General features: G+C 34.9%; 1 protein-coding gene across 1 annotated transcript; it reads left to right on the top strand.

Moving 5' to 3' along the window:
- The first annotated feature begins 2,437 nt into the window (after positions 1-2,437).
- Positions 2,438-24,272, top strand: LOC142344942 (uncharacterized). The gene is made up of 6 exons (XM_075397027.1): positions 2,438-2,579; positions 21,654-22,021; positions 22,375-22,503; positions 22,924-23,057; positions 23,438-23,726; positions 23,854-24,272. The coding sequence occupies exons 1-6, from the start codon at positions 2,438-2,440 to the stop codon at positions 24,235-24,237; spliced, it is 1,446 nt and encodes a 481-aa protein (XP_075253142.1). The 3' UTR covers positions 24,238-24,272.
- The last annotated feature ends 756 nt before the right edge of the window (positions 24,273-25,028 follow it).

Here is a 25,028-nt window from a genome sequence, read left to right as displayed (position 1 = left end):
CAGATCACACGATACGGGATCTCTTTATGTATGCCAGTCTAACTTGATAAAAGATATAACAAATCGAAGGCAAAAATATATGCCTAAGACCTGTCTGTGCTATAAGTCTTATAAAATTACAGCTTACTAATTACCAGTTGCGTTGTTAAGATATCGAGATGAGCTGCGTAGCGATTGTTCAGTTCTTCTTGTTAGCCGGATAGTAGTTCAGTTCAGACGGAAAAAAACTTATAAAATTTACTGAAGAAATTGTTGGTTAAGTTGTTTATTCTTTAGTCGCATATTTTCTAGTTGAAAGTTATATGCAATCTCTGTTTTGAATTTAGAGTTAGTTATCAAAAAATGAAAGCAGTTGTTTGCTGCTGATTTCTGGTTGTAGTTTCTGTCTCTATGATTTTTATCCGTCCCACTTCGCTGAGAGAATTTAAAAATTCATCTCAGCTCAGTTTGGGCCGATAGGGAGCGAATCACAAACTCACGTTCATAGTCAGGTGCTTCCTAATTTTCCTATTGGCCGAGAAGGCAAGAGAATTAACTCTTTTTAATCTCACGGAAAAATTATTGAAACTCCAAAAAAAATCTAAAAAGCTGAGAGCATCAATTATTGATCTCGTAGGCGCCTGTTTTCTGCTTACCCCCTCTTCTAAAACCGCAACAATTATGGTTTTCTTGGGGGCTTTATTAGAGACTCCATTGTCTTTTCCCCTGAAGAAATCTCCTTCATCTTTATTGAACTTGGGGGAAGAGATCTGCATTGCAACTGTCAAATGCAGAAGTAATTTAAATCAAAAGAAAGTGTGGTTATACAGGCCGCCTACACTGAACAACGTAATTTTTCTATCCTGGATATAAGCGAGGAGATCCTGGCCTAAAGTTGTGTTATTTAAAAAAGTCGAACTGAGTTGTTTAAATACTTGTGTACTGGTAGTCTTAACGAGCGTTAATTTGTTTAGCGTGTAGTGAAACAATGGTTAATTAACGCCTAAATACGTTCTCTCTAATGCGGGATTAATTATCCATTCAGTTGTAACGGCTCTCGTAATACTACAGCTCACCCCGTTTTTAAGATAGAAAAGAAAATGATTAACAGAAAAGAAATATACTGCATCATATATAATTTAATTGCGCTTGGGTCATATGAGTAAGCTATTACAATGTCAGTGAGCCTTGTGTCAAGACAAGTTCAGACAGCTATAAAGAAACAAGATTGCAAAAGGCGATACTGTCATTTGTGTATAAAGTTGATCGCAAATGGCGATAGTGTCGTTTGTATATAAAGTTGATCGCAAATGGCAATAATGTCGTTTGTATATAAAATTGATCGCAAATGGCGATAATGTCAATTGTATATAAAGTTGATCGCAATCGGCGATACTGTCGTTTGTATATAAAATGGATCGCAAATGGCGATAATGTCGTTTGTATATAAAGTGGCAAATTGCAATTGGTAAAAAAAGATTCGCAACGGGCGGTGACCTTGTTAGTCAAAAAATTCTGGTGGTAAGATGAACGGTGGTTGTAAAACGTTAATCGCAAAAGAGATTTGCAAGTCGCAGTGTAAAATTTTAAGTTTCTATATTGAAAATGGATCGGCTTCATGATAGATGAGTTTTAGCAGTTGAAGGTTCACGTTAGCTTCATCTGACTAAAGTTACTTTTGATCCACATTTATTCATTGTCATGAATATGGACTTCCTGGACGTCTCGATTGTCATCGTATGACTCTGGGGTCTTCTCGTGCTTAGAGATCAGTGACTTTATTAGCTTTTTTGTTTCTGCCTCTTCTTTTTTTCTTTTTATTTAAATAATTTAAATGGAGGCTTTGAGAAAATAGGCGGCTGAGAAGAATGGATTTGTGTTTGTTCCTGTTGTGTTGTCATTTGTTGATGTTGACTGGGGATTACCACGCTTGCGAGTGTGGGTCTGGCAGTCATTGTGAGTGTTTCCTTGTTAATGATCTAAAATGTATTGGTTTTGGTTAGCCTGTGTCATCAATATCACACATTATGGCTTCTTTTCGTGTTTGCAAATGTATTGCTAATATAATAAAGTATTATAATATAAAGATGTTTTTGCAAGGTTTTGTTGCTAACTGCTTTTTTTCAAAAATTATAATGCTAAATGCATTTGTTATTAAAGTTTGGTAGAAAAGTTTTTTTGTTTTGCTAACTGCAAAGTTTATTTAATGAAGGAAGGGGAATAATAGAAAAAATTTTAAACTTATGCCAGGCGGGCAGCCTTGGCACAAGTACGTCTTTCTCTGCTGCCCGGAGTTGTGAGTCTTCAACGACCCGTGCAGCTGGGGAGACAACCTTGCTGAGCTGAAAATTTCAATAATCAAGCTATTGTTCCACCGTAAAAATAAGCCCATAAGATAAATTTTATTCCCTTTTCAAGGAAGGGAAGCAGAATTTGAAATATGGCGCATAGGATTAGGATGGCTATGGAAATAGCCATAAAGGAGCTTATTAATTGGATGAAGTTTTGGCTAGACATTCCAAATTATTTAAATTCAAAAGCTAAGGAGGGCAAGCTGGAGAAAGCTGAGGTAACCCCTTCCCGAGGAAATAGTGAAAAAGGTGAACAAAGATCAATTGGACTTGAGTTCTTTTTGGTTTATTAGACAACGTCGTCTAAAAAATTTTTGCAAATGGGACATGTTTTCTGCTTATTTATACATACTCCACAGAATCGATGATCCTCATGTTGGGAAAAATGTGGGTGTATTGTTACTCCTAATTCTGTTTTCATTTTTTGCATAAATTGCATCGGAAGTAGGATGTGATCTGGACAGGAAGACAAGGTCGAAGACAGATGGGACATTTAGGTTTTGGGTATCTTTAAAAAAGGGCCTTTCTGCAAGGAATACATACATAGTTAGGATTTTCTTTGGGGGATTGTTTGTGTAGTTTTTCCACAATAACGGTTTTGCGCGAACATGAACTGAATTGAACTAGGGATATCGAGTGCATTAGAAGTAAAACCAGGAAAGGAATTAAAATTTTGGAAGTTTTTGGACGCATTTTAGATTATGTGATAATTTTTTCGCAAAGAGGGCATGAATTATAATCTTTTACGCAAAATTTACAAAAGCTGACGGGCCTATGATCACTGTGATGAAACGTTTTCGCAACCAAGTATTGAAATCTTGTTTGTTAGCAAATATCACATTGAAACCAGTTAAAGATTTAAAAGATAACATTAAATCTAGAGCATTTAGGGCAAAAATCATAACCCATATTTTTTATAACATATTGATAACAGAGCATACACATCACGTGGGGTATTTCGTCTGGGAAGTTTTCATGTAATTTTTTGAAAACAATCGTTTCGCGTTTGCAGCACAGGCAAATTAATGTGACCGGTTTGGATTCTTCAGTATTGGTTTCTTTGTCAATAGTATTCATTTTCGAAAGAGTGTCATTGGAGGGGATTATGTTTAAGCTGGTACGGTTGGAGGAGTTGGTTGTTGAATATTTTGGAATTTTATTGTTTGGTCTATTACTAATACAACTATGAACATCAAGAAGTTGAAATGAATATTTACAACTACGAGGAAAACGGTTAAAACGAAAGAAAAAGCTGCTAGAATAATCAAGAGGGCCATTAATAAAAAATCAAGTAATGTAGGTGTAAACATTTTGAATAGTTTGCGAACGTAGTTTTGAATCGAGGGTTTTACCACGGGTTGTTTGGATTAATTGTTTGTTTACATAAAGGGCGTTTTGAAGTTGTGAAGGTCATACACTGCAAACAAATTGATTTTTTAGGGTGTAAGTCCTTGAAGTGGCTGTGGCAGGTGGATAACTTTTTGATTTCTTGACATGAATCACACTGAAAATAATGGCAGTTACTGACTGTATAAATGGGAATTACGCAAATGGGGCAATTAGGTTGGTTCCAATATTTAAATAGCTCATTTCGACACTGGATGCAAGCAAAATGCGAAGGCTGACCGTCTGGGTTTTTGTGCAATTTTTTAAATTAACGGCAAGGGAAGTAACAATTAGGGCATCGATTTTTGGGGTTGAGGCATTTTTTTGGTTGCTGAGAGAATATTTTCAAAATGTTTCCCATTATATGGATAAATCGGAAATATTTGGGTATGAGACTTCTAATCCATGGTGTTCAAGTTCATTGGGGATAGTTACATTTAAATCTGCAATAGAATAATTGAAATTCCAGTGTTTCTCGTTTGGATAAAGGTAATAATGATTAATGGAACCTGTGCTTAGGAACAAATAAGTTATTTTGATACAGACTTTATACTGTATGTAACAAATAGTAAACCATCTTTCTACGTTAACAATTTTAACTTTTTCCTTACCAACGAACAAAACCACTGTTTTTAACATTTCAAAAAAAACGATGAAGAAGTAACAAACTTATTTGAATATAGATGAATTAACAGAAAGGGAGATTGAAAAGAAGAAGAAAAAAATGAGCTGGCAAAAAAAAATCAAAGGGAAAAAAGTTTTTTCTGTAAACTGAAATACTTTACTGAAGAGCGTCCAAGTTGACTGGGAAGTGTTCTTTGATATCAATGAGTGCTATAAAGAATTCCCAGTGCATCAATCCCATGATGACTCGAGTAGAACCCTCGCATCCACGTTCGTAGTCTGTATATTGGATTATTACACAGGGTGTAATCTCTGCGATGGAAGTTTCAACGATCTCTCAAGGGACTCTACTTTGACTAGGCGCTCACCAAAATGGAACAGCATTGCAGAAGATCTAAATTAAAAGGGATTTTAGAGCCATTTAAAGCTTCGGATATATTTATAAAAAATGTCCAATAGGGGGAAGATGGTGTTAAGGTAATACTGCCATCAGTCCAAGTGTTTAAATATTCAAAATGGAGTATTAGTTGTGGGATTACTCTGTTACATTTTGTCAAGACAAATGATTTTTCAAAATATTGAATTTGTACAAGGCAATTCTGGTATGAGAATATCAGAATATCATTATTGTTTTTAATTGTTAAATGTTTCCAACTCGTTACTGATTGAATCGTTTTGACAAGAATCAGTTTTTGGCAGGTCAAAATAATTATTGTGAGGTACACAGTTTGGGTTTTCTAGAATAAAGAGGAAGAATTTCCAATGGACTGAGAGAGGGTTAAAACTTTTTACACAAAATTTTTCACTTTGGATCTATTTGAGTGTTACTAGCATGGTAGGGACAGGAGTGGTGTATGCATCGAAAGGTCGTTGAATTTTGTGCAACTCTATAAATTTGACAGCAAATATCATAGTTTGGAAAGGTACTTAAGCAATGTAGATTGGATGTTGAACTTGAAATATCGAGTTCTGTTTTTAAGCTAGAAAAATGGTGAATTCGGCAAATTGGTGATGGGTAATGAAGATAGTTAAAAGTATGTAAATATTTGTCATAGGTTTTTTCACGAAAGTCATTGTACTTATAGCAGAAACATTGTATACGGCTAAAAGCTCAAAATTTTGATTTCCGATTCTGACTTGTAAGTTTCTATTAGTTAAACGAATCATGTTTGCTGGTCTAGTTCATTAGGCAAACTATTAGGATCAAATTGTGCTAAATTTAAGAAAAAGTTCCAATACAACGAATGAGGGGTTAAAATGACACTCTCGTTTTCCCAAGTGTCCCAAAACATGAATTTAATAATAATTTGAGGGAAAATGTCTCCGTGATTTTCTTCAAATGTTTTCTTTATTTGATAGATTGTAACAAGTCGATCTTGAAATGAAAAGTACATTAATGGAGGCGTTTTAGTTAATATTTATTTTGTTTTTTTGATTTCATATCTGTGTATGGACGTATGCTTATTTGTAAAAATAGATGATATAAAGGTGCCAATTATTTCTGAAAGTAGGATTATTGACAGCGATTAATATTTATAGATCATCTATCAATCGGATTCCCTGCAGCAAAATCGGAGTTCGAGAAGAGTGCAGGCAATAGCTAGATAGACATAATTGCGATTAAACAGTTGAAATTGGATTATAAGAAATAAAAAGAAAGAAATTCCGAACATTTCTCTCAATGTTGAATTAACAAGGGAATTCAAAATCTACTAAGATTTTTCTTCAGGCGCTTTGAAACAATTTTGATTTCGATTCAAATATTTACAAAAGTAATAGTGTTATCGATCAGTGCTCTTAACAACGCGAAATATTGAAAATTTGAATGCGGTACGTCCAGATCAATAATGTCTCTGAAATAGAAAGATGCAACTCTAATAGTTACAGCAGTTCCTAAAGTAGAAATACTTGATGATAAGATTTGTCCGGTGTATTGTCCAAATCGAATGAATGAAGCGTTAGGCTGTTTAATGAATTTGGGCTGCATAACATAACATTCTTGAGGTGTATCTAAACAAGATATTAACTAATTTACAGGGTCTAATACATATAATTTTTATGATTGTTGAGACAATTTAATTTTTTTTTATAAAAGGATGATTTTTTTGTCTTAGTCACAGCTTTAAAGGGGTGCCACCACACTTCGAAGGACAGCCTCATTTTGTGGTTGTGGTTGATGTGACTCGAGATTCGGGTATGTTATTTCATTATTTTCAGTATGACAATGCTCATCAATTTTAGTTTCTCTTGGTTGATCCTCAACGCATTTGTAATTTTTTTTATTGTGCTGTAGGGTTGATAATTACTAAGCGGTAAAAAATTATTGGTGTTTTGTGGAGCCGACGTTGTGGTTTCGTTAGAAAATACCAGTGTAAAGAACGATAAAATACAAAGATTTTAAGTTGCTCCTAATAGAAATTTCCAAAAACCCATTGCTTTGTTGGATATTTTGTGGATTTCGAAAGCTCTAATGATAGTTACAATTACATCAGTAAGGAATGTTATGCACAAGAAACAAACAAAATAAACTCCAATTTTTTCCAAATAGAAAGTGATAATTCTAGAAGTGCCTTTGAACTGCTCGGTAAAAAATGTAGGTGAGAGTAGAGAGTCTAGATAAATTTTTCTACTTATGCCCATCGCGGACGCATAAATATCCCTTTGAGAGTAGTCTATACTTCTTCCTTCTAGAACTTCTCTTGAAATTTTTGGTTTTGTCAAAACTGATTTTGATGCTTCCGAATGCAAGATATTGTCCCAAAAAGATTTTAATTGATTTGGTGTGTAAATTCCGTCACGTTGTGTTTCGTAACCGGTAAATTTTGAAACAAAACTAACAACTCTTGAAGAAAATATTTTTGGCGGTTGTAAAGGAACAGGTGCTGGCATCAAATGGTACCATGAATTATCATTATCAATATCTAACTGGTAGGCATTTTTGTAGCCTCCAATACAATTTACTTCGTTAGCAAATGGATAGGTTTGTCGAGTAATTGGATCGACGAACATTGTCCTATCATCATAGTGAATAGGGATCCTATCAAAACACTGATCAAGATTCTTAAGTGGTGAGTTTCGTTTTGGACAGTGGTACAGCCAACCTATGCTGCCATCTGTGTCTAAGAACATCGAGCGGTTGCCAGTTAACATATATAGAGCTAAACAATTATTATGGATAGCCTGCACAAGTATCATTTGTTTTTGAGTTCGATCAAGTTCGCATTCCTCTATGACCAATACTTTCCATGCTTGTTTTATTTGCATGTAATTATGATATATGACAAAATCCATTTTTACCGCAAGGTTAAGATCATAGTCTAACCTGTCTTTGTCTAAGTGTTTCCATGCAACAAAACCATTGTCGGATGTTCGAATCTGGTCATTTGAAGGCTTCCTGTTAAACCCATTTACACTTCGGCTGTTGTCAGACACAATACGAAGTTTATGAAAAAATTGTTGAGTTTTTGACTTATAAGGTTTGCTAGTCTTCATATTAAATCCGCCTGTATAAGAAACATATAAAGAATCGAAATTTGTTCTGTAAATAAACTCAAGTTTTCCACACATCTTTTCTTTTTCATTAACTACTCTAACTTTTATATCGATTTCAGCAGGAGAATACGTTCCTGGACCTTCATAGGGCGTCTCCGGTTTTCATCACTCACTATGAAATACTGTACGTTACCAAGTTCGTTTTCATGTTTCAGCATTTTAGCATTTTTTGAAAATCTTTTAGTAACTATACAATTTTCCGGTGCCTCCCAATTGTATGCAGAGGGGTCGAGTGATGTCGAATGACACCCCCCTTCAGAGAGGGCACAAGGAATTTTCAGTCCTTGACTCTTATAGACAGTTCTGTCATTAAGATCAATATCGAGTACGGTTTCTTGCATCAGGGTTTCAAAAGAAAACTGTTTAATTTGACCACGATTAGCACAAGATGTTGATGAGTCACCTTCAAGATCAACTCCCTGGTTTTTATAGGAGACGGTTTTCATTCCATGTTTTATGTCAATTTCCATATCATCATCATCCAACTCTGTGACAATAATTTTTCCAGTTTTTTTAGCACTTAAACATTGTTCAGGCGAAACAATAATATCGTATGTTATTATTTGAGCGTTGTGTAAAATTGATGAATGAGAAAACATACCAAAATTATAACGAATGAGTATCGCAGTGACTTTGCACATAAGAGCTTTGACAAAGGTCCGATAAGACCGCTGATAAAGTGTTACATGTGTATCAACCATCTGAATGTTTTCGGGTGTGATTTTGCAAGGAGAATTTGTGTTAGAGCATACATTTTGTTTTCTTTCATTTTAGAACAGTCATTATTAATTACCCTAAGTTTGTTAGATACATCTTTTATATTGTCAAGGAGAGGTTCAGTAGAGTTAATAACTATAAAAGGAGTACAAATTAGGAAAGACTTATAACTAAAAAAGAAAAATAGAGTTTTTCAAAACAGGCATATATTTTTATCCTGTTCTTTTTCCTAGCGTTTCAAGCCGGAGGTTAAGGCTAAGAGTTGTAGTAATAGGCACCTCCAGTAAATGTTGACTGGGTTTTTGGTACCTAAACCAAAGTTTAGTAAATCCGGCTTGATAACGTGATGGCGGCTTATTCGAGCGACTAGAAGTTCGCCTTTTATTTTTATTATTTTCTGATTTTTGTAAATTAGGAGGTCCTTGTTCCGATCTATTAGGGCGGAGAGGACTTAAATTCGGGTCTAGAGGTATTCTAGAATCGTTCAGAGGGCAAGAAGTTGAGCTCCTTGTTCTACTGTCACTGGGCAAAAATAATGGAACTGGCGGGTGGTTGTCACGGCCACTTGAACGTTCTTCGTTAAATCCAGAGTCAAAATCGTTAAGAGTTCGATTAGCGTCAAGGTTCTGCACAGGTGGATCTCATCTTATGAAATTCTCCACTGGGAAATATTCGGTGTTAGTTGGTCCTTGAAAAGAGAATTTAGTCAAAGGACAGTTGAGTTTATTCATTTGGCCAGTCATCAAGTTTTTATAAAATGTGTCGCAGTTATTTTTATCTATACCATATTTTAGGATTAACTCTGGTATAGTTTCAGTAGCTGGGTAGTACTCCACTAGGTGATTCCTCTGAGCAACTTTTCTGGTAGCCGGGTTGTTATCTAAAGCTATTTCATAGTTGACATTGATTATTTTTTTAGCTACAGCGTAAGGGCCTGATCTTAGCTCGTGTAGTTTTTTTGACGTTCCTAACTCAATTTGATGATTTTCTATTAAAACTTTTTGTCCAATTTCCAGTGGCATACCTTACTTGTGTTTATTCCTGTTTTTATGTGCGCGGTTATTATTTTCTAAGTTCTTTTCATAGGCGTTATTGTATATTTGTTTAAATTGGTTTTCTCGCATGAGCAATGAATTGTTTATGGTAGTTTTTAGGAGCTTGTCAATTTGTGCGTTTTTCGAAGTTTGCAAGGTATGCCTGTGAAGGGGCAGGTCTTTACAAAACTCAGAGGAGCATGTGAGTTGTGAATTTCGTAGGAGTCCTAACTTAATTGACTGAGGTATCTGTGGTTTTTGTCCGAACACAATTTCATGGTGAGATTCCAGTACTAGCATTTGAAACCGTGTTATGAGAAAAAGCAAATTTGAGTGCCAACTCATCCCATTTACCTCGAACTTGTTCTAGAAAAATTCTGAAATGTGCTTCTAGATGTTTGTTTTGGATATCGACTTTACCATTAGTCCAAGATGAATAAGCAGTTCGAGGTGCTGGTGTTATGCCTAGTTCATTAATATAACTCGTAAAATCTTGGTTCATGAATGCCGCACCCTTATCGTACAAAAGTTTTTGTGGTATTCCAAATGACAAAATAAATTTTTCTAAAGCTTTTATGGTACCTACAGCATCTGCGGAACGTACAGGGTATACCTGAGTGAAACGTGAAAATGAATCGACCATGATTAGGCAATGATGTTTACCGTTCGATGAAGGATTTAAAGGTCCCTTGTGATGAATGTGAACTGTATGAAAGGGGAATGGGACTGTATCAGTTCATTTTTCAAGAGGTGCTTCGTGGATGTCCCTCGTTTTTGTTTATTTTTTGGCAATCAAGACAATCAGCAATCAAGTTTTCAATCCATTTATACATTTCGGGCCAATAAAAAAATTTTTTACGTTGGCAAGTGTTTTATCTAATCCCACATATCCTGACAATTCACAATGAGCTAACTGAAATGCTTTAAAGAACAATGACAATGGTACACAAATTTTTAAATTTTCAATATCTGGTTCGTCTGTTTGTTGTTGAATACATAAGATGTTCCGTTCAAAACTCAACTTTTCAAAATTATTAATGTACGACATTATGGCTTTAGATTGCCGGAATTCAATTTTCTTTTCATCTTGGGTATTGTTAGTCCTTAATTGGCGAATTTGTTGTATCACAGGGTCTTTTAATTGTTCTTGACAAATTACCGATGTTTTTAAATCAGCTTCTTTAGAGAAGTTTGTAAGTTTATCGATGAGTTCTCTTGCATCTTTAATTTTTGGGTTTTCGGGAAATTTGTTAGCTAATTCGGTTTCATCTATACATGTACTATTTTTCACGAGAAAAACTTTTTCGTATTCTAATGGGAACCTATACTCCGAGTCAGTTATATTAGTTTGATTAATGTAGAGTTCATCAAAATTTAAGTCCGGCGGCTGGTTCTCATTGAACAGCTCGAACTCCGAAATAGGGTCAAAATATTGTTCGGATGTCTCCTCTTCCTGGTAGAAAGGGATTTCTGTATAGTTGTCAGACATTTCGTCCTCCTCCTGTTCTGATACAGGGGTTATTTCAATTTCGCGGTGACGTCTGTAGTGGTTAATTGATGAACCATACGAGAAATCTTTGGAAATATTATTTATTGAACACAGTCTGTTTTGATAGTTAACGTGCTTTTGCTTTATCATTTTGTCGTTTTTGAAAATAAATTTGTCGACACCTGTTATGCTTTGTTTTAAGACTGGGAAAAAATCATCTGCTGGTCCCTTTTCATTATCACGCAAAATGAAGTGTTTTTTCTCGTTACCGTGCTCGTCGTAAAAACTAATGTCTTTTGGTATCTTTTTGTGTTTAGGTTGAAACTTGTCAAGGTCTTTAATTTTTGCATTACGACTTAGGATGTCTGGAAAAGCTAAGTTTTTTCCTTCGGTCCAGATAATTTTCAAGTTATGAAATTGAGAAATTACTAACTGGTATCTGAAAAACCTGTGAGAGAGTTTTCCTCTTCTACCCCATAGGTACATTAAAGGCTTATGGTCTGTGTACACGTATAGGGATGGGGAGAACCAATTAAGTAATGCTCATACGTTTGTAAAGCAGATATTACACCGCAAAGTTCGCGTGCTGTGGTGCTCATTTTTTGTTCCTCTTTAGTGTAAATTCTAGAGTTAAAATGACACTATTCGTTTCCTTTCTGGAAATTTCTGGACGAGAATTGAGCCTACTCCTATGGAAGAAGCGTCTACATGCACGTGGAAAAGGTGTTTAATATCAGGTATTGCTAAGATAGTATCTTCGATAATCTGTCTTTAATGTCATTAAACAATTTTTCGTGTTCCGTTGTCCATACAAACTTCGTTTCTGTGAGGGTTAGGTCATAAAATGGTTCGCAGTCAACGTGCAAATTTTTGATGTACATGCTGTAGAATCCTAGTCAACCTAGAACTCTCATGACATCACATTGGTTTTCAGGCGACTTGAATGATTTTAAATCTGCTATTCGCTTCTTGACTGGCTGTATTCCATCTTTACCTACTACGTGTCCTAATAACTGTACTTTCCTAAAGAAAAATTTAGTCTTTTCAATTTGATGTTTTAACCCTGATTTCCTTTAGAGTTCATGGTACTCAATTATTTCAAACATTTCGGTTTTATCTTGTGCTTGCATGAGAATGTCATCAAAGTACGTTATAGCTTGTTTTTTTCTGATTAATGGTGCAAAATGAATTGTCATTATACGGCTGAAGAAATTAGGTAGAACGCATAATCCAGAAATTCCGCGTTCAAATGTGTATTGTTTTGGACCAATTACAAAATTTACCGGCTGTTTGGTTTCCTCAGTTAGAGGCACTTGGTTATAAGCTGAAAAAAGATCACTGGTTGTGAAGAAATTATGTTTAAGTCTAGTTAACAGGCTTCCGATTGGTTCGAGTGGCCATGAATATTGGCTAAGATCTGTTATTGAATTCAAATATCGGGCGTCTATAAGCAGTTTTACTGTGTTCCCCTGGGGTAAGATTATGAATGGATTAATAAATTATGAACCCATTTCTTTATCATTACCCATTTCCCGGATTATACCTGTTTTACACAGTTGTTCCAAAAAGTTTTCTAGTTTTTCCTGATAATGTAATGGTACTTTGGACGGTCTCTGTTTTGTTAAAGTTGAATTTGGTAAAAGTTTGACATGAACTTTTTGCTTTATCTTTCCAACATCGTAATTGTGTTGAGAATAAACGTCCTTATTTTTAATTAGAGTTCTCAGTAATTTGTCTAAGTTTTCGTCATTGATGTCAGCTTGACTGAAATCGAATTTTTTGAGAAACGTTTCATCGGTTTTGTCAAATCTGTTAATTTTTTTCAATGGGAAATTCAACGGTTCTGATGTTCCCATCAGTTGTTTCTAATTGCGGCTTAAGATCCTTAAGGTTTCGCTAAAGTCTGTTTGCAGTTCGTAGTGTTTGGTAAAATCTTGCTGTCTTTTGTGCTTTTCTGTTTCCTTTTGTTTTTCAGGGGTTTTGTTGGTTTCAAAGAAATTGTGAATTTTTGAAAATTTTGGACTTTGTTTTTCACTAACATGGAATATTTGATCCCAATTAATGTCACTGTTCATTAGGTGGTTTATGAATGCAACGTTGTCAGCTACAGAATATTCCGTGTCTTGTATATTTTCAATGTCTTCCAAAGTGTGCCCGAAAGGACACTTTTGAATGACAACCTTGTTGTTTTGAGGATTGTTTAGCATTATTGGTAGTTCTTTTTTTTCTAAAACACTGAACATTGTAAGTGTAAATACCTTGAGCTTGCAGTTCACTTCCATTACAAAAGAGGTTTCTTTTCTGAAAAATTCCTTTGGTGGTCTAATTGATATAACGCGAGTTGATTTTGGTGCTAATGGTAGCTGCTGATCAAGAGTTACAATTTTGTAGGAACTAACGTACGGATAGCTTTTGGTTTAGTACCTAGATAGTTTGACGGCTACTTCAGGGTAAGTTTTCAAGTCAATTTTTAGAGTGTTTATGTCAATGGATTTTACAGTAGATTCCAGGAAATCCATTCCCAACAAGTTCGGCTAACCGCCATCTTTGGCTGAAACCCATGCAGTAACTTCCATTTGATACTTTCCTTCAATGTCGAAGGAAGTTTTAAAAGTTATTTGACCTACCGGTTTCAGTTTCTCACCATTAACCGCCAAAGTATGATTTTTCGAAGCTTTCACCTCAATGTGTTGTGTTTTGCACAGTTCAATGTAAGTGTGGTAATTAATTATAGAGCTTGATGCTCCTGTGTCCAATAAAAACTGTGTTTCTTAACCGTTATCTCTTTTTTTGTCTCCGACGGATTGATATAAATTAATATAAATATGTGAATAACTTGCTTTGATGTTAGTAGTGTTTATGAACGGAGACCTATCTAGTTTAAATACTTGTCGTTGTAGTTGTCCTCGTTGTAATAGCCTCCGGGAGTTCCGCTGGTAAAGTGGACTCGAGGGCTTCGCCCATCACTGCTATCTTTTGAATGAGTAGCTTTGCTTTGTCTAGTAGTTGTCCTATCACGATCCTGATCTCTACTTCTATCACGATATCGATTATCTGATCTTGGGGGAGCGTTGCTCTGTCTATCCCTACTATTTTGCCTATTGCTATCTCTATAAGATTTGTTTCTATAGTTACTTTGTCGTTCCTGTGACCGGCCATCGTTGGATGATGATCGATATTTGTTGGAAGAGTTTGATGGATATTGTGATCGATGTCGGTAATCTGACCTAGATTTGTTTTGGTAATTTGATTGATTTTGGTTATAATTATTTCTGTGTCGGTCCCTAGAGTTTTGATTGTCATAACTGTTTGATCTGTAATTTTGTTGACCTGGTGAATGACTCCGACTACGTTTATAATTATCTGTGAAATTTTCTCAATGTTGCGGCGGGTTCCGATTTTTGTCGTTAATCTCTTTTTACTTAAAGCAATATGCTATTGTGTGACCTGAACGTTTGCAAAACTTGCAAAACCTAGTCTGGTTTTGTTTAAATCTGGGATTGTTATTGTTGTAGGTAGCGTTTAATTTTTGATCTTTCATGAGATTTGCAATTTCTGTTGGTTGGTTCTGTAACCCTTCTATTTCTGTTTTATTGTCAATACTACTTGAAGCCGTACCCGTGAATTCGCTGCTAACAGAAAAACTTAAGTCTTTAGTTGCTACACGGTCCTGTAATTGTTGTCATGTTGTAGCTGTATTTTTTATCAAAAACTGATGTGCCTTTGTTTAAGTGCGGGAGGTGTTAGTCCTCTTACAAAGTACTCCATACATTTAGCGGTACGCTGGTCGTTGTTAAAATCTGGATCTGACCATCCTTTCTCAACTGCTTTTGTTACTCGATGTGTATAGCTTTTTATCAATTCATCTGGTTGCCTTTTAATACTCTCCACTTCAATCCTTTTTCTGTACTTATCTTTTGCATCAGTGAAACGAGTAATGAACTGATTTCTAAATTCGTTCCATGCTAATTCTGGTGCTAAGGTTTCAAACCATTGGGCTGCTGGCCCACGTAAAACCGAACCGAATAACGTTTTTTGTCTAGCGTCGTATGCTGCTTGCAAGTCAGCATCCGCAAGATCTCTTGTTCCTAGCGAGAATTGAATTTTTCTTTGTATTAAGCTGAAGAATTCTTGGGCATCTTCAGATGGATCTAGGGCTGTAATTTTTTCTAACGCTATGTCAGGGTACGCAACAGCGTTTGTTGCCATATTTTGTTTTAGTATTTGAAAAGAATATTCTATATGAAGGTACCGTTAGTTTGATTAATTATCATAGAAAATATTTTTGCTATAACAATTGAGTAATAAAAACACTAATACTAAAGTAGAAAATTGAACTGTTTATTTTGCGTTACGAAATTTATTTGTTTAGGACCCTTAAATGATTGTATTTTGAACTCGAAGTTTTTGCCGTTATCAGTGCTAAAAATTTAAACCCAAGAGTAATTATCAGTTTGCTCAACGGTAAAATTTAATAACCAATGATAAGTATTTTCAGAGTGTTTAAATTCAACAGAGTATTGGTGAAATCTGTTTATTTTTGAAAATCTAATTTTTATGACTAATTCTGTTTTTATAAGTAGTTTAACTCTATTTGGTAAACTTAGATCGTCAGGAGAAATGTTGACGTATTTGGGTTAATTAATTATCAAAATTTGTAAACCAAATGGGGAGATTTTTTTTGGTGGCTCATCCGCGCGCAAGATGATAACGTTTATGCTAATTCTATCACACTGTTATGATTTTCTAGAGCAACTAAAAGTCCATAAAAGTTTAGGTTAGTCCATTTATAAGTTATATAGATTTCGGTCTGTGTTTCGTTAGGAAAATGATGGTAAAAGCACAAAAAGTTTCTGCTCTGATCAGTTAAATAGTATGAAAAAATTGCCTATTTTGTTATGTGCTTTAATACTTATATTTAAATTCTGAAGGTCTACTTCAATATATGACATATAAATAACATAGAACAATTGTTTTTGTTGTTTTATTAATTTGTTTTTTTTTATGACATTGCACAGAAAACAGTATAAAAGCATTTAATGCGGGATGTTTAGTAGATCAGTAGTAGTATTTCAGTAGTTATTATTGTGTAAAAATATGTATATAGAATGTTCCTAAAGTGTTTGGGTCTGTTAGTGACTGTGTTTGAGCATGAGACAACACCTTTTTTTGTTAAATTTTCGTTGTTAAAGTCTTTGTACCTAAAGCGATATGCTTTTGTGTGACCTGAACGTTTGCAAAACTTGCAAAACCTAGTCTGGTTTTGTTTAAATCTGGGATTGTTATTGTTGTAGGTAGCGTTTATTTTTTGATTTTTTATGAGATTTGCAATTTCTTTGAGTTGGTTCTTTAACCGTACTATTTCTATTTTATTGTCAATACTACTCGAAGCCGTACCCGTGAATTCGCTGCTAACAGAAAAACTTAAGTCTTTAGTTGCTACATGGTCCTGTAATTGTTGTCATGTTGTAGCTGGATTTTCTATCAAAAACTGATGTGCCATTTGTTTAAGTGCGGGAGGTGTTAGTCCTCTTACAAAGTACTCCATACGTTTAGCGGTACGCTGGTCGTTGTTAAAATTTGGATCTGACCATCCTTTCTCAACTGCTTTTGTTACTCGGTGTGTATAGCTTTTTATCTACTCATCTGGTTGCCTGTTAATACTCTCCACTTCAATCCTTTTTCTGTACTTATCTTTTGCATCAGTGAAACGAGTAATGAACTGATTTCTAAATTCGTTCCATGCTAGTGCTGATTCTAAGGTTTCAAACCATTGGGCTGCTGGCCCACGTAAAACCGAACCGAATAACGCTTTTTGTCTAGCGTCGTATGCTGCTTGCAAGTCAGCATCCGCAGGATCTCTTGTTCCTGGCGAGAATTAGATTTTTCTTTGTTTTAAGCTGAAGAAATCTTGGGCATCTTCAGATGGATCTAGGGCTGTAAATTTTTCTAACGCTATGTATTTGAAAAGATAGTATTTGAAAAGAATATTTTATATGAAGGTACCGTTAGTTTGGTTAATTATCATAGAAAATATTTTTGCTATAACAATTGACTAATAAAAACACTAATACTAAAGTAGAAAATTGAACTGTTTATTTTGCATTATGAATTTCATTTGTTTAGGACCCTTTAATGATTGTATTTTGAATTCGAAGTTTTTGCCGTTATCAGTGCTAAAAATTTCAACCCAAGAGTAAATATCAGTTTGCTCAACGGTAAAATTTAACAACCAAGGATAAGTATTTTCAGAGTGTTTAAATTCCAGAGTATTGGTGAAATCTGTTTATTTTTGAAAATCTAATTTGTGTGACTCTGTTTTTATAAGTAGTTTAACTCTATTTGGTAAACTTGGGTCGTCAGGAGAAACGTTGATGTATTTGGGTTTAATGATTGTCAAATTTGTAAACCAAACGGGGGGATTATTTTTTGGTGGCTCATCCACGCGCAAGATGATAACGTTTATGCTAATTCTATCACACTGTTATGATTTTTTAGAGCAACTAAAAGTCCATTAAAGTTTGGGTTAGTCCATTTATAAGTTAAATAGATTTCGGTCTGTGTTTCGTTAGGAAAATGATGTTAAAAACATAAAAAGTTTCTGCTCTGATCAGTTAAATAGTATGAAAAAATTGCCTATTTTGTTATGTGCTTTATTACTTATATTTAAATTCTGAACGTTTACTTTAATATATGACATATAAATAACAAAGAACAATTGTTTTTGTCGTTTTATTATTCTGTTTTTGTATGAAAGTGCACAGAAAACAGTATAAAAACGTTTAATACGGGATGTTTAGTACATCAGTAGTAGTATTTCAGTAGTTATTATAGTGTAAAAATATGTATATAGAATGTTCCTAAAGTGCTTGGGTCTGTTAATGACTGTGTTTTAGCATGAGACAACACCTTTTTTTGGTAAATTTGTGTACAAATTGGGTTAAAAAGCTAATTATTGGCTAAATTTTCTGCAGGAATCTCGATCACATTGTTTTCAGTTTTCAATAAATTTAGTAAATTCTGAAAATTAGGGTTCTCAGATGCATAAGTTATATAGAAATTAGCGGGGGAATTGTGTTCAAACACGCAGAAAATATCTAAGAAGTTAATTTCGTCAGTGATGAATCGTGTGACTTTACCCCTTTTAGAGTTTTCTATTGCTGTTAGATTAAGATGTTCTAAAATAACTATACCAGTTTGGTCCATGCACTGTTTAAAACCTCTATTGGTGAAAATGTATTTGTGAAACCGGCTAAACTGGGGAAATTCTCATCAATTTATGCTATTTTCAGGCTCAAAATCTATGTTGGGGGTATAAAATATAGTTTAAAATTGGCTATTCTTTGTTAAATAAGGACCCAATTGAGATTTATACGATCGAATTTTGGTTAATATTTACTAATATAATGTAAAAATGAATGACGCTAAATAGGCTAAATTTTGTCTAAAATTGATTGAAAATGGATAAGAATGATGTTTTTACAGCTTAAATCTTACTAGTTTCCCTTAAATTATGATAAAAGTGACGTTAATTTTGTTAAAATCTGGTTAATATTTGAGGATTTAGGTCGAAAGATGTTTATTTGGTTATAATTTGATTATTATTACGCCATCCGGGTCAAGAAATGGATAAAACAGAGTGAAAAATCAACTGAGGAAGGCTTATATTTAACCAAAATTGGGTTAGTTAAGGTAAAAATGCAACATTGTGTCCTTAAATGTGTAGAAAATTAGGTATAAATTACATTAAACACGTATAGGGGGATGAAATCTGGTTACATTTACGTTAAATTGTTTGAAAATGCTATATTTTGGGCAAAAATTCGGTAAAAGCTAGACATATGTTACTCTAAATATGATTTGGGGGGAAGAATTTTGATTAAAATTGGGCTATTTAGTGTGAAAATACTAAAATTCAACTGTGATTTTGGTGAAAATTGGCTAAAGTTTAGGATAATTAGGTGTTGGGGCGGCGAAACTTGGATAATTTTTGGTTATTTGGGGTGTAGATGCTAAAATTTAACCATAAATTTGGTTAAAATTGGATCAGAAATAGACTAAACAGGTTTTGGTGGGATGAATTCTGTATAAATTTTGATTATATAGAGTGAAAAAACTAAAATTTAACCATAAATTTGGTGAAAGGTGGGTCAAATTAAACGGGTTTTGGGGGATGAAATCTGGTTGAATTTCGGCTATTTAAAGAGTAAATACTAAAATTTAATTAAACGGGTTTGAAAATGTTTTAAAATGCTATATTTTGGGCAAAAATTCGGTAAAAGCTAGACATATGTTACTCTAAATATGATTTGGGGGGAAGAATTTTGATTAAAATTGGGCTGTTTAGTGTGAAAATACTAAAATTCAACTGTGAATTTGGTGAAAACCGGTTGAATTTGGGATGAAATCTGGTTGAATTTCGGCTATTTAAAGAGTAAATACTAAAATTTAATTAAACGGGTTTGAAAATGTTTGAAAATGCTATATTTTGGGCAAAAATTCGGTAAAAGCTAGACATATGTTACTCTAAATATGATTTGGGGGGAAGAATTTTGAAATCTGGTTGAATTTCGGCTATTTAAAGAGTTAATACTAAAATTTAACCATAAATTTGATAAAAATTGGGTGAAAATTACGCTAAGTAGGTTTTGGGGGGATGATTTTTGGTTAAATTTTGACTATGAAGTGTGAAAATACTTCAATTATTATATAAATGAACTAAAAATCGGACATAGATTACCCCCACCCGGGTCAGAACAATTTTACAAGAACAAAGAATCAGTTGCTTTTTATTATTTTAGTGTAAATTTACTGTATTTCGGCTGTAAATTTGATATAAATTATTCTATTTCTTTGTCTATTAGTGTGCTTCCACTTCTGTGGTAGTGATTATTTTACTATTTGTATCCAATCGGATAGAAAACCAAAAATTCAGGCGTGATTCTTTCCTCTGGCACCAGTTATCAAATTAGGCTGGGCTGCTACAGATCACACGATACGGGATCTCTTTATGTATGCCAGTCTAACTTGATAAAAGATATAACAAATCGAAGGCAAAAATAAATGCCTCAATTTAAAATTGTTGGGGGGCTGAAAGTGCTTAATATATAAAAGAATAATTATAAAATTACAGCTTACTAATTACCAGTTGCGTTGTTAAGATATCGAGATGAGCTGCGTAGCGATCGTTAAGTTCTTCTTGTTAGTCGGATAGTAGTTCAGTTCAGACGGAAAAAAACTTATAAAATTTAATGAAGAAATTGTTGGTTAAGTTGTTTATTTTTTAGTCGAATATGTTCTAGTTGAAAGTTATATGCAATCTCTGTTTTGAATTTAGAGTTAGTTATCAAAAAAAGAAAGCAGTTGTTTGCTGCTGATTTCTGGTTGTAGTTTCTGTCTCTATGATTTTTATCCGTCCCAATTCGCTGAGAGAATTTACAAATTCATCTCAGCTCAGTTTGGGCCGATAGGGAGCGAATCAAACTCACGTTCATAGTCAGGTGCTTCTTAATTTTCCTATTGGCCGAGAAGGCAAGAGAATTAACTCTTTTTTAACTCACGGAAAAATTATTGAAACTCCAAAAAAAAATCTAAAAAGCTGAGAGCATCAATTATTGATCTCGTATGCGCCTGTTTTCTGCTTACCACCTCTTCTAAAACCGCAACAATTATGATTTTCTTGGGGGCTTTATATGAGACTTTGGTTTTACAGGCAGCCTACGTTCAACAACGTACATTTTCTATCCTGGATATAAGTGAGGAGATCCAGGCCTAAAGTTGTGTTATTTAAATAAGTCGAACTGAGTTGTTTAAATACTTGTGTACTGGTAGTCTTAACGAGCGTTAATTTGTTTAGCGCGCGGCAAAAGAATGGTTAATTAGCGCCTAAATACGTTCGCTCTAATGCAGGATTAATTATCCGTTCATTTGTAACGGCTCTCGTAATACTACACCATTAGTCACTTCATAACCAACAAAGTCGAGGAAAGGTCTTTTCATGGGTCCACCATTAGTCTTTTCATAAGTCTATTTTTTTCAAAATCCGAGATTTTTCATTTTTTTCAGCTTCTGTACATACAGAAGCAGAGCCGGAGCAAGACTAAATAGCTTTGCTCCAGAGCAGTCCAACTTAAGAAACAGTTGGAAAACTGCCAAAAACCTGATGGACCTAAGATGGACCCATCAAAAGACTTTAACTCGACTTTGTTTGCAAGCATTGTGTCGAGCTTAAGTCCAGCCCAAATTTTAAGTCGAGCCAAAGTCTTTTGTAAAAATTTGGGTCCAGCTAAAGTCTTTTGCGAAACATTTGAGTCGAGCTAAAGTCCAGAATGTCTTAAAGTCAAGCTAAGCTCTTTTCATAGCTCAAATGAGTCGAGTATGGTCTTTTCATAGTGCATTTTGGTCGAGCATTGTCTTTTCATAAGTCTGTACCTAGAACTGGGTAGTTCTGATATTTGATTTATGTTTTGTCTATTGTTGAACCCAATTATCAACTCATAGTCGCCTCGTTATTTTTTTCAGGCAACCCATTTCTTGAGGAATTGGATCTGAGCAGTAATCAAATCTCGAGCTTACCCTACAACTTCTTCTCCTCAATGAAAAACCTCATTGCTCTCAACTTCGCCAATAACATTTTGCAAAACTTCCCCACTTCTCTGAGCAAACTTGACAAACTAATGCATCTGGACTTGAGCGGGAACAGTCTGAAAAATGTGCCTGAGAATATGTTCATGAACATGCGTGAGCTGCGCCTGATCAATTTGAGTGAAAATGAGATTAAAGAGATCAAAAACAGGACTTTTGTTGGACCTGTCTTTGCAGAAACGGTAGCTTTGGCTAGGAATCAGCTTGTAGACTTTCCAAAGCAAGCGTTGGCTGCCTTCAAATACGTGAGCACGATTTAATATTTTCAGCCATTTAATTGTCTTCACACTTCATTTATTTGATGTCAATTTCTCCAATAGGCTTCTCAAAATCACTGATACACTCAAATTCACTCAAATTCACTCAAATTCACTCATTGACCCCCCCCCCCCCCCCCGAAATCGATGAATAATATATTTTACTTCCTATAAATGAAACTACTCAAAAACTTAAAAACTTAGAAGCGGCAATGTGGGGTCGTTTGATCTCAGCTTTTGATCTAATGAATGTTTGTTACTTCGTAGCTTTCCCTCGGGGGGGGGGATATGTTTAAATAATTTGGCATTCACGTGCCTAAACAATCATGATGGGTTTAAAGGTTCGGAAGCTGGATCTGTCAAACAACAGCATTCGCTATCTGCCTCCTCTGAGCATGGAATCCCTCATCATTGAGACTGTAGATCTATCATTCAACTCTATCCAGGAAATAGACTCAACTGCTTTCAAGGTAAACATTTCTACTCAATAAGCTCAACCCAATAAAATCATTAAATATGAATTATGTCAAATAAAGTTCTTTTAATCACATATTTCAATCATGGGCTTTCTGGCACTTTAACTAAAGCAAATACATAACAACTAGAGCTTTTTTTCATTCTTGATTCTTGAATCACCCTAGTCAAACAGAGGCAAGTCTGCAACATTTTTCAGAATTAGAGTGCGATCTTACAAAAACTCAAAGAAAATGTCCTTTCTTTCAATCTTGCTGCCTAATCGTCTTCTTGGTTGAGGTTTGCAGCATACCCGTGGTAATTTGGCTAGGTCATGAACCAAAACAAATAAACAGTCATCACTCTTTTAATCTAGAAAACCTCACCAAACCTCAGATCTCTAAATGACGTGAATGAATTATGATCTACTTATTCAGGACATTTCTCCGGATAGTGCTCTGTCAGTTGACATGAGTCATAACTCCATCCAGTACCTCACTGTCGTAATGTTCGATGAACTCGTCTCTCGTCTCAAGAACTTCAGAATCAACCTAGAGTACAACCAGATCAGGTAACCATCATCATTCGGAAATTTATGCTCTCCCTAGTGATCAAATAATTCAATATCTTGCAAGAAATCTTGCAAGATAATACATAGTTCTTCCATTTATCTTGCAAGAATTTAATTCTTCTTGCAAGAATCTTGCAAGATTTTGAATTCTTTTTTGGATGCCTGGCTGGCTGGCTGGAGAAGTTTTGAATCATCTTGCAAGATTCTTGCAAGATCTGAAGGCTATGACCAAAAATAAAATTTTGCAATTCTATTCAAATATGCAGAAGTACGTAACGTATTAACATTGGTAATGACGATAGCAACAAGAATGGGTTGAGATTGGGTTGGGGCAAATGAAAGAATAGATCCAATTGTCATCAATAAATCTGTTTTCCAAGGTGCAACTGTGCAATGGAACGATTTTACGAATGGATCAACACGCAAGACGAATCCAAAGGTTTTACCACAATTACATGCACGCATCCTGTTGGAGTCAGAGGAATTCGCCTAAGTGAACTTCGCTCTAAAGACAGCCTTATTTGTGCTGCGCCCGAGATTGTGCCTACAGCCCGTGAGGTCACTGCGCAGAAAGGCAACAATGCTTTTCTACCGTGCTACAACACGGCGGAACCGATCGCTGAGACGAGTTGGTTCTTCAACGCCGAAAAAGTCGTTCATTCTCCAAAAGTTAGTGACCATAAACAAAATTTATTTGAGAGGTCGCTTTCCTTTCCGAATATTTGCTTAACACTGCTGAAAACATAATTTTTTAAACAGTTCCAAAAAAAGAAAGAAAAACATCGCTTGCTTTCAGACAAAAATCTTAAGCTCGGGATCCCTGGTCATAAGAGAAGTAAGCGAAGCCGACAATGGTGTGTGGACATGCCGAGCCTCGAACCCTCGCGGGCAGGACACAATCAACATCCTGCTAACTGTGACAGACTGCAATTTTTCTCCCAGCACTTCTCTAACTATTTCTGTTATATTCTTCATCTCGGCCTTCATATTATTCCTCATTACAGTTGTGTTCTGTATTTACAACAAGCGAAGGGATGCCACCCAGCGTGAAAACATGTCACATCACATGGAGTTGAGCAGTAATAATAGTTTGCAGTATAACCAGGCACCCGTGCTTCCCAAACAAGCCGACTACCGGATACCAGAGTTCCTTCAAACTGCCCAAAATGACAGTATCTAAAACAATTAGAGATTTTTCCTTCCCCTTTTCTTTATAACTGCTAGAAATTTGTCATAGTTCCCAGTAAACAAAAATGGTGTTCGGAATTGTATGCAACCCAGTGAGTTTTCGTAATTACGAGCCAGCGCCTCTACCAAATAGGGTTGACCATTTGGTCCATTTTGCCTCTTTAGTTCCACAAAACGTATGTTAATACATGTAGAAAGAGCCTTCTATTGTGGGATATGCTGACAAACAAACCATTATACTAACTAATTGGCAATTATTCAATGTCTTTGTCCTTCGTCGCAAAACTCCGCAAATTAGCTCAACATTATAGAAGCAAGGGGCGCTGGCTCGTAATGTTTTGTTCGCAGATCATAATATTTAACGAAGAGAAGCTAAAATTTTATCATTGAACAACCCGAGAAGTTGAATCGATTGAAATGATAGTTTCTGAAACTCCAACTGGTCAAGAAAAAAGAAACTCAACATATTTCATATTTTGCTCAATTTTTTAAGCATTGAGTAGGATTTATGTTGAGAAAGCTCCGTGACATCAAAAGTATCAAGGTTGTTCTATGTGGGTCGGAAATTGATGTGCAAACACATTACCGAAAGTTCTTGGTCAGCAAAAGACAGTTCTAAAAATTTTATTAGTGTATTTTTTTCCATACATAAAGAGGGTATCAAATTGAATGAATACAAGTTATAACTGGGGAAGGAAAGCAATACAATTATTTTTATATTTGAGTTTGATTCACAAGTATTTTCATTAATTGAATTAGATTAATTTATCTACAGGAATTCAT

The sequence above is a fragment of the Convolutriloba macropyga genome, chromosome 8, assembly GCF_964194025.1.
Source record: "Convolutriloba macropyga chromosome 8, txConMacr16.3, whole genome shotgun sequence".
Classification (NCBI taxonomy): domain Eukaryota; kingdom Metazoa; phylum Xenacoelomorpha; order Acoela; family Convolutidae; genus Convolutriloba; species Convolutriloba macropyga.
The sequence above is the reverse complement of the archived record's forward strand: the minus strand, read 5'-3'. Positions and strand labels throughout refer to the sequence as shown.

Bases quoted from the DNA above. Each gene is read 5' to 3' on its own strand.
- LOC142344942 (XM_075397027.1), top strand. From the start codon at position 2,438: ATGGCTATGGAAATAGCCATAAAGGAGCTTATTAATTGGATGAAGTTT. The intron at 2,580-21,653 runs GTGAACAAAGAT...TATTTTTTTCAG, and splicing joins CCGAGGAAATAGTGAAAAAG to GCAACCCATTTCTTGAGGAA. The intron at 23,058-23,437 runs GTAACCATCATC...CTGTTTTCCAAG, and splicing joins CTAGAGTACAACCAGATCAG to GTGCAACTGTGCAATGGAAC.